This window comes from Zea mays, chromosome 2, assembly GCF_902167145.1.
Source record: "Zea mays cultivar B73 chromosome 2, Zm-B73-REFERENCE-NAM-5.0, whole genome shotgun sequence".
Taxonomy (NCBI): Eukaryota; Viridiplantae; Streptophyta; class Magnoliopsida; order Poales; family Poaceae; genus Zea; species Zea mays.
This window is the reverse complement of record NC_050097.1, coordinates 63,027,557-63,036,553: the sequence shown is the minus strand read 5'-3', so window position 1 is coordinate 63,036,553 and position 8,997 is coordinate 63,027,557. Positions and strand designations below refer to the sequence as shown.

At 39.5% G+C, this 8,997-nt stretch overlaps 1 protein-coding gene across 1 annotated transcript; it reads left to right on the top strand.

The window, feature by feature from the left end:
• The first annotated feature begins 716 nt into the window (after positions 1-716).
• Positions 717-8,696, top strand: LOC118476237 (uncharacterized). Its single transcript, XM_035965062.1, has 3 exons — positions 717-1,202; positions 1,341-1,365; positions 8,465-8,696. The coding sequence occupies exons 1-3, from the start codon at positions 717-719 to the stop codon at positions 8,467-8,469; spliced, it is 516 nt and encodes a 171-aa protein (XP_035820955.1). The 3' UTR covers positions 8,470-8,696.
• Positions 8,697-8,997: the final 301 nt, after the last annotated feature.

The window sequence follows — 8,997 nt, the reverse complement described above, 5'->3', positions numbered from 1 at the left end:
TTCATAAATTCATGAAGATTAAATCATATCTCACAAAACATTAAAGCAATATCTCACAAATACAAAAGACAAGCACCGTGCCCACATACATATAGTTAGAAAGTCAACATAATTGGTATCATCCTAGCCCTTCAGGCTCTCGTGCAAATTATGAATATATGTATCAAGAGTAATAATTGAAAATAAAACTATAAATAAGATTTATAAAAGTTTCAAACAACTCTAAACTATATACCATTATATAGATCTTGATTTTAGGAAAATAATAAAATTGGTCTCATATTTTTCTAAGTTAATACAAGTTTATTATGGATTTACAAAGGTCAGTTTAGATTTAATATTTTTCTGAGAAATTAACGAACAAATTACCAAATTTGTTACTGACGGTAAAATACCGAATAAATAGTGTGATTTCCAGAAAAGGTCGGAAGAGACCCAAACCATTTTCGTTTCCGAATTTTTTCTACCAATTTTTTTCCCATATTTTTAATAATTGTTTTCATTTCCATTTAGACCTGAATTTTGGTAAAAAATTGAAAATGACTCATGGTAATCGAAATTTATCATTTTTGTTTTCACCCCTAACTGTATCGGTATCTTGTCTTAATTAGAATAAAAATCAGAACTAGAAAAGTAAATTGTAATCACTACAGGAAAACCGAGAAAAGCGTCGGTTCTATTAGTCTATCGGGATCGACGTTCTAAAGATATTAAGTATGTCAGTTAGAGTGTCAGCTGTTCTTAAGTTTTGGACTAGGTCGGGCGTGCGCTCGGTTCTTCGTCTTTGCTCGCTCGTTTCTAACTTAGCCTGTCGCCACCAAGTCGATCGTCGCGCCACCGTGCACAGCGCTGCCAGCACGCCTGTCGTTCTCCTCCTTGTGTCGTACTCCTCCCTTCACTCGTTTCTAATCCATACCACCGGTGCCAAGCATGTCGGGAGCGCCACCGTGCATAGCGCTGCCAGCACGCCTGTTGTTCTCCTCCCTGTGTCGTACTCCTCCCTTCACTCATTTCTAATTCATACCATCGGCACCAAGCATGTCGGGAGCGCCACCGTGCTCCACCCAGTGCCGCTGTGGTCCTTTGCAGGCTTCTCGAGATGGTGTCAGCCTTCGGTTGTTAAAGTTTGTATCAAGAGGCATAAAGGTTCAAATCCATATCACCAGGAGATTCTGTGCGGCGAGAATGCGGCAGAAAAGTTGGTAAGTATAAATATTGGCTTTAAATGTATTTTTTATTTCAATTGAAATTAATGTTTTGTTGGGTCGCTTATTGAAATGTTGCAATATAAATGTGTACATGACGTGGACTGGATGACAATACTGCGACTGCTTATGAAGCTGGTGAAGGTGTGCCACATGGGAGGTATGCTAACTTGTGTTGCAATTTTATTTCAGTAATTATGATTCTATTTAGGGTGTATATTATAATGTTGTACGTAGGTTTTCTATCGGCGACCGGGTTGTGGATCGTCGAAGTTATAGTATGCATCCATTCATAATAAATATATATTCATCTACATCAAATACATTCACAAACACATATATCCACCCACATCAAATACATTAGTACCAATACAACATCACACAAATCATCTACATCGTATCTATCCATTACATAAATCATCCACATCATATGAGTCGTAAAGTATCAATAGTTATTCAAGGAATAACCATTTTAAACAATAGAATAAGTACAAATATCCATACATCAAATTAGTCTGAACTTGGAATCATCAGTTGGTTAGAGTTCTCACCGCTACCTAGAGTGTAGTTGAACAACTAGTTGACAAATAAGTTAGACCCTTGGCATTAGCGTCTCCAGGTGCGGGTAATTATGGTGAAGTCTAAAAACTCTATTGTTTATAATTAGTTAGAATTGAGTTACATCAACTAGGGATAGATGTGGTTCACCTAAACTGACTAAATTTGGTTGAATTTGAGCTAGATTGACTAAATTTCGCTAAAATCACTAAGTTTCGCTACAATTGAACTATAATGATTATTTTCCTAGATTTGAGCTAAGTTAGCTAATTTTGCTAAATTAACAAATTTAGATAGAATTGAGCCAAGTGGGTTTCTCCTATAGTTAAGCTTAATTGTCTATTTTATTATAATTAAGCTAAATTTTCTAAAGGTATGATTACCTAAGGTCGAAGCATCGGTGGAGGACCCCATTACAAAAGTGACACCAGTGGCGATATTTTGGAACACATGGAAAGTGATGTTTATCGTGATATGTTGCAATGCATCCAACGAACAAAATAGATTAAACGTCATTAGTTATGCTAAAAGCTAAAAATTCTAATAGAAGATCAATTGAACTTACTTGAAACATGGTCTGCTTCTTTGCTATGTAGTTGGAAAAATAGTCGTCATGTTGTTGGTCATAGTCCTAATGCTACCAATCATATTCGTGATATTGCGCATCTCCTGTCCATCACATAGCCTCATTGCTTCTTGAATATGAAGCAACTCCTCTTGTGCGTTGCTTCATCGAGAACTAGCTCCACAACTCTATGATGAGGGCACTCCCTTCTAAGCTCTGACATGCTTGGAGTTATTCACTCTATTTGACATGTAGTACCTACAACACAAGCAATTTAGAATATCAATTTCGTACTTGCATTATAGAATTTGTGAAATTATAGTACTATACCTTTCGTGGCTCTTTCGACCCGCTCTGGCATGCACGATAGAAGGACCAACTAGTAGCACTCGCCAATTACAATCCTCTTCCAAATCATTGACCATTTCTTGTCCATATTAAAAAACCAAGCAAGGTAACTATAAAATTTGATACAATAAATACAAAGTATAGACAACTCACCAGACATCTAGTGCACAACTATTCTAGATTTGAAAAGTATGTTCCATGATGTCCATCAATATAAACCTCGATGAAGCTCAATGCTACTCTGGTGGCAACTTCCTATATAGACAAGTTATATGTTGTAGTCATTAGAAATATATGATGTAATACAACTTACCATGCAGTTAGCCTTGCAGATATGACTATCGGTGCCATAAGTTTGCTTAGGATCATTACCATGGTTCCTTCTATGCTTTTCAGACATATCGTATAACTCTTGCGAAGCTCCACAAGTTATGATCCCCGTAGAGTGCATGGTTAAGGTCCATATTTAAACACTACAAGTTTTGAGTCGGTAGGGTTTAACTTTGAGGCATTTACAAAGATCCACTAAACAACATGTCCATTATTGGTTATTCCAGCTGCATAAACTACTCCTCAAAAGTGTTGACTAACAAAATAGCAAATAAAACATTACATCCTTAGCAAGGATGGGGTCAATACCCTAAGCCCCTCATATGACATGATGGTGAATTATACTACACTCTAGTTTCTATAATTAGTCAACCAAGCATGACCCGGACCATCCTTTTCTGTTGCATTGTTTATCCTAGACTGGTCACTCAATGAGACATCTTAATGATGAGGTAGTTTTACAAGAGACGGAAAACATATTGAAGCCCCAAGTTCATTGTCACACCCAGATTTTAGAACAAATCTATACGCATATTATATGTGCGTTAGGATCAAATTTCACACATATAATGACTCGGTGTATAGAAACCATTATCACAAACTTCATTATATAGTTATAATGTCTTTACAAAAATAACTAAATAAAATAAACTACATGAGTATAAAAACGATGGTGACGATCCCTCTAAAGAGCCAAAGGCAGGTTGACCGGAGCAACAACAACCAAAATCTCATCAAAATCTTCGTAGTAATCCACATCTTGGTGACCTAATTTTAAGAAACAAATTAAACAAGGGTGAGTATGCTTATGGTTGGTACTCAATAAGTGTGTAGGAAAAAGTATCGTGTAAAGCTTACCAAGGATATGGCTGACGCTGAGCATTCAACATTTTAATTTAGTTGGTCAAAATTTTATTAGCAGTTTCTAAGTATAAGTTTATACCATCCTAATTAAATAAAAGATCATAAATGAAATACCAACAATAAAATGCATGTCTAGTTTATTTTAATTCCATAATTTTATCATGTGAGGGTCTGAGCCACTCTTAACCGTGAGCATGACTAATATATCATTTTACACTCAACAAAGGTTGCACATCTTTATCCACAAGTTGTGTTACCCATTTGCCAAAGGATAGCGACTCTCATATACCACTTCTAAGGAGGTGAGGTAGGATTCATTACAAGGCCTTTACAAAGTTCCACTAGCATGAAAAAACCCGCTACTTTTTACAGGGAGGCTGTATAGGCTTCCCACGTCTAAAAACCACCATAGGGCAGATCAACCCAAGTACCGGCCTATACTTGAGCAACTCCTTACTTTCCCCTTTCATATAAGGTTCTCACACACTAGCTTCCCTAATTATTTAACTAAGACCAGAGCCATAATAGTCCTTGTGGTTGCATTGTTTTCTCGAATGATTCTCCATGTTCCAATTAAACAAAGTGATCTTATCTTGCATAATAAATGTTGGGAACTTGTTCTCAAATGCTTCGAATTAAGAACAAGGCATCATAAAATGTTAAATGTTAATGCCCTTCGTTCATTGAAGCATTATCTCCCCAAGGGTATAATGATCTTCAGACGAAGGTCATGAACAAAGGTCACGAAGGTCATACCTTCGTGATTACAGTTATGAAATAATGAAAGATAAAATATATAAAATATGAAACATGAGAGAATAATATATCAAAACACATAAACTTATTCATATATTTCATCATACAAACTTAAATATTAAAACATAACATTTAATCACATTTATACCTTCGTCTTGACAGAAGGCAATAATCCGAGTGTCGCGTGCAAGCGATTACAAGATTGTGTGAACAGTACGGAGGTACTATTCATGTATTTATAGGCACATGACGCAACCTGTGAGAAATTACATTCATGCCCTTTACAAATGCTTACAATCGTAATACAAGCTATCACGGGTTGATTGGTCATTTCATCTTTAAGTCGGTTCACTCCTTCGTCTTGAGACATGTCACTATGCCAAAGCTTTATGGGTGATAGCTTCGGCACTGCTTTTGAGAGGATCTGCCGAAGGTGTTTCTTCTTACAGGATCTTCGGCGATGAAGCATACCCCCAACTGTAGCCCCTTTGCGGTGCTAGATCGTTTTTCATAACGAGCTTGATCCGTGAAAAAGTCTCCTAGGCTTCGCAGAGCCGAAGATCCGAAAAACACCTTCCCTGAGCTCGTTGCCGAGAAACGATCACAAAATTTCGAGCGCGAGATGGTCCCACCATGCAGCGGGTAAACGTGTCCTGGCGATTCACCTTCTCGGGTTCTGTGGCCGACCACTCAGTGAGTGCGGGCGACTGTTCGTCCGGTGTGGAAGACTTGACGATTCACCTCCCCACCTATGGCACTATATAAACAGATGGGTAGGTGTGAAGTTACCACAACATTCATTGCTATTGCCCTGTTTTGCTGCCAAAAATTTGACCATAGCCGAAGCTTGTTCATCGCACTTAACCGAAGCACCACTGTTGACTTTGCTTTGTCACAAGAGGAAGAGCTTCGGGAAAATTAAAAAAGTCAACAATTTCATCAAAAATTGTGAGGAATTCATCATCAAATGGCAAGGGTACGATCCACTACTAGGGTTACACATGACGGAGAAGAAGCTGAAACTGCTGAGACCGCTCCGATTTCCGAAGTGATGAAACGGTTGGGGCTAGTAGTGTTGGAAGATGTTTCTTACGAAGGTGCTCCTGCCACTGAGGCTAAGCAGGTTGGTGCTGAGGAAGATGAATCTGAAGATGATTATAGTGTCGTGCCATCTAAACCCAGCCACCTGGAGTTTGGGAGGTCCACCGTTACCAAAGATGATATGCCTAAGTTGATGAAGTTAGGCTATTTCAGTGAGGCCAAAAAGGAGCTAATTCGCTTTGGCGGAGAGGAAATTATTCCAAAGCCGGAAAAGGATGAGGTGGTAGTCTTTAAAAGCTTCTTCAAAGCAGGATTAAGATTTTCTTTGAATGAGATGATTGCTGATGTTTTGAAGAAGTTTGGGATTTATCTTCATCAGCTAACTCCTAACGCCATCGTTAGGCTTAGCGTCTACATATGGGCCCTCCGAAGCCAGGGGGTAGAACCGTTTGCCGAAGGCTTCTGCCGAGTACATGAGCTTCATTATCAAACAAAAGCTAGAGAAGATGGGCTGCACGAAAACTTCGGCTGCTACAATTTTGCTTATCGCAAAGATGCGAAGTCTCCAGTTATCAGCTATCGTACCAAGTGGCTAGCTGGCTGGAAGACTGAATGGTTTTATGTCAAAGTTTATGAGAAGAATGAGAAGTTGGTTCAAATCCCATTAGAATTAATCTTCGGAGAGACTAGGCCCCGGTGCGATATGAAACCGGAGAGTCCAAGCCAAATTGCATTGGGCGAATTTCGAGTTATTGCAGAGCACATTGGTACTAGGGATCTGGTGCAAGAATTCTTGGCTTTTAGAGTGTTCCCAACTTTGAAAGAATGGGACATGCCGAAGCTCAAAGGGGAAAAGAAAAAGAAGGAACTTGTTCGGTTGCCCTATTATTATAAATTCAAGAAACACTTCAAAGTACCTTGCCAAGAATGGTTAGACACGATTGAAGTTATGTGCAATGAGATCCTTGGGAATTATTCTAAAAAAGAAGATCAACTAATGACTGTAGCCTTCGGCACTCGTCCGAAGCGAAGGTTAAACCGGGTGATGGATGCTCTGAACTTTGAGTATCCTGACTATGAGCGACTGGACAGAGGTGCCGAAGGACAGAAGAGAAAGAGAGTTGCTAGCGTCCTGGATAAAGAGGCTGCTAAATTGGTGAAAAAGGATGAAGAAATTTTGAAGAAAAGAAAATTAAGCTCTGAGCCGAAGATAACTGCTTTGAAGAAAAAGAAAGCTTCGGCTCTGAAACGAAAAACAACTGAAATTGAGGATGAAGCTCCTTCAACACCTCCTGCTATCGATGTAGAAGAAATTTTAAAGGTAATGACTGAATCTTTGCCTGTCAAGATAAGTTCACTAGGGCCACATCTGATGAAGCTTTTTCAGAAGGAAAAGGAGCCTTCGGCAGCGAAGAAGCCAGATGAGCCGAAAAAACAAAGAATTATTCGTGTAGTTGAAGTTATCGAGCAGACGCCGCCGCTAGCATCGGCGTCAAAGACTCCAGCTATTGAGAGCTCTGCTGCTGCCGAAGCCGAAAGTGCCGAAGCTGAAACCGCTGAAGATGTGAATCTAGATGCCACACTCTCTAAAATTGATACAATGCTTCTAGATGCGGCCGCGGAAGAAGCTGCTGCAGCCGCTGAAGAGATCCCGGGCACAGTGGCTGGAAAAGGAAAGGAGAAAACCGAGGATATTTCGGAAGAAGAGGACTTCAACTTCCAAGATATACTCGGGCAAGAATTGTCGAAGGCTGAAAAAGAAGAACTGAAAGAGTATGCTATATCTTGCGGATACAGACCAGGTGCGCTTCTCTTCGGGAGAGTTAACGAAGAAAGCTTAGGATGCCTTTGGGACCACACTAGGGTGAAGGTTGTTGGCACTATATCAAAGAGTGTTGGCCTCCCGAAGGTTGAGGCAGACCTCAGCAGGTACCGGCGACAACATATCGCCGGTAGCCTATTTTATGCTAACTTTAAGGTAAAATTCTTAACTTTTCATTGTTTTGATATGAAGATTGTTTTCTGATGAAGCTTATGTTATCAGAGCTTACTGCTAAGAAAAGTCCTGAGGATGCAACAAGACCTCGAGGACAAAAAGAACGAAGTTATAATTGAGGTCCTGGAGAAGAAGATTAAAGACCATGAGGCTACTCTGGAAAAGAAAGACTTCGTACTTCAAACCATGGAAGGTTCACTGGCAGAAGCCCAGGCCGAAATTGCTAGATTGAATAGTGAACTCTCCATGGAAAAGAAAAATTTCGAAGCCAAACTCGAAGCTGAAGCTGAGAAAAAATCAAATTTGCGGAAATCATTGAAAGAACTTCAAGAAAAATGTGTGGACTTCAGCAACCGGTGCCTGCAGCGGCTAAAACAGGTTTTCAACTCGGTCGAAGCCGGTGCTGAGAAATTCAGTCCTTCGGTTGAGAACCTGCCGGAAACCTTCGAACATATTGTGGGCGAAGTTGATGCTCTCGACGAAGTTATAGGTGGACACGCCGATTTCTGTGCTCTGCTAGCTTCTCGAGGCACAGCTGTTGTCTTCATAAAATATGGTTGTGAACATGGAAAAATTGTCAACAGACCAAATTTTAGCTTATCTCCGACAGATTTAATTGATATCCCTAGCCTAGCTCGGAGTATAGGAAACAGATTCATAACTCAAATTTGGGTAAAAGGCGGGCGAAAAATGGCTGGCGACGAAGCTCGAAGCCACCTTAAGCTGGTAAAAAATGTATGCCTGTTACTTTACCTTCTCCTTGAAGTCTGCACTTCTCTCATACCGTTTTAATATGTACAGGATGATGATGCTGAAGAAAAATGAGTCGAAGCTTGACAGGTGATCCGAAGCTGACTGATGTCAAAAGCTGAAGACCTTGCTGGAAAAATTTTAGAGAAAAATCTTGTAATATCATTGTAAAAAATATTTGTAATTTAAGAATCAGATACTAATTCTGTAATTTGTGTATACTTTGTAATATATCTTTACCTTTTTGTCCATGTATTGAACTGCTTTGCTGTGGACGAAACTAGCATTTTTTGAGTCGAAGGCGAAAAACACCTTCCCTTCTTTTCGTACACAACGAAGCATGAAACTACTTCTTTTTCTCTTTGTCGAAGCCTTTTCTTTAGAGCCGAAGCATCCGCCTGTGTTATGATGATGATCCTATGTATGTCTAAATGAATGTTTATGAATGCAAATGTATGATGTAATGTGTCGTGCAAATGAATGTCCAAACACACGCATACGAAGCCACAACCATAGCCTTCATTCCCTTGGGAATGACCGATGTCTCTTTGCCGTTTATTTTTCGGCTTCACCGCTTATTTTTC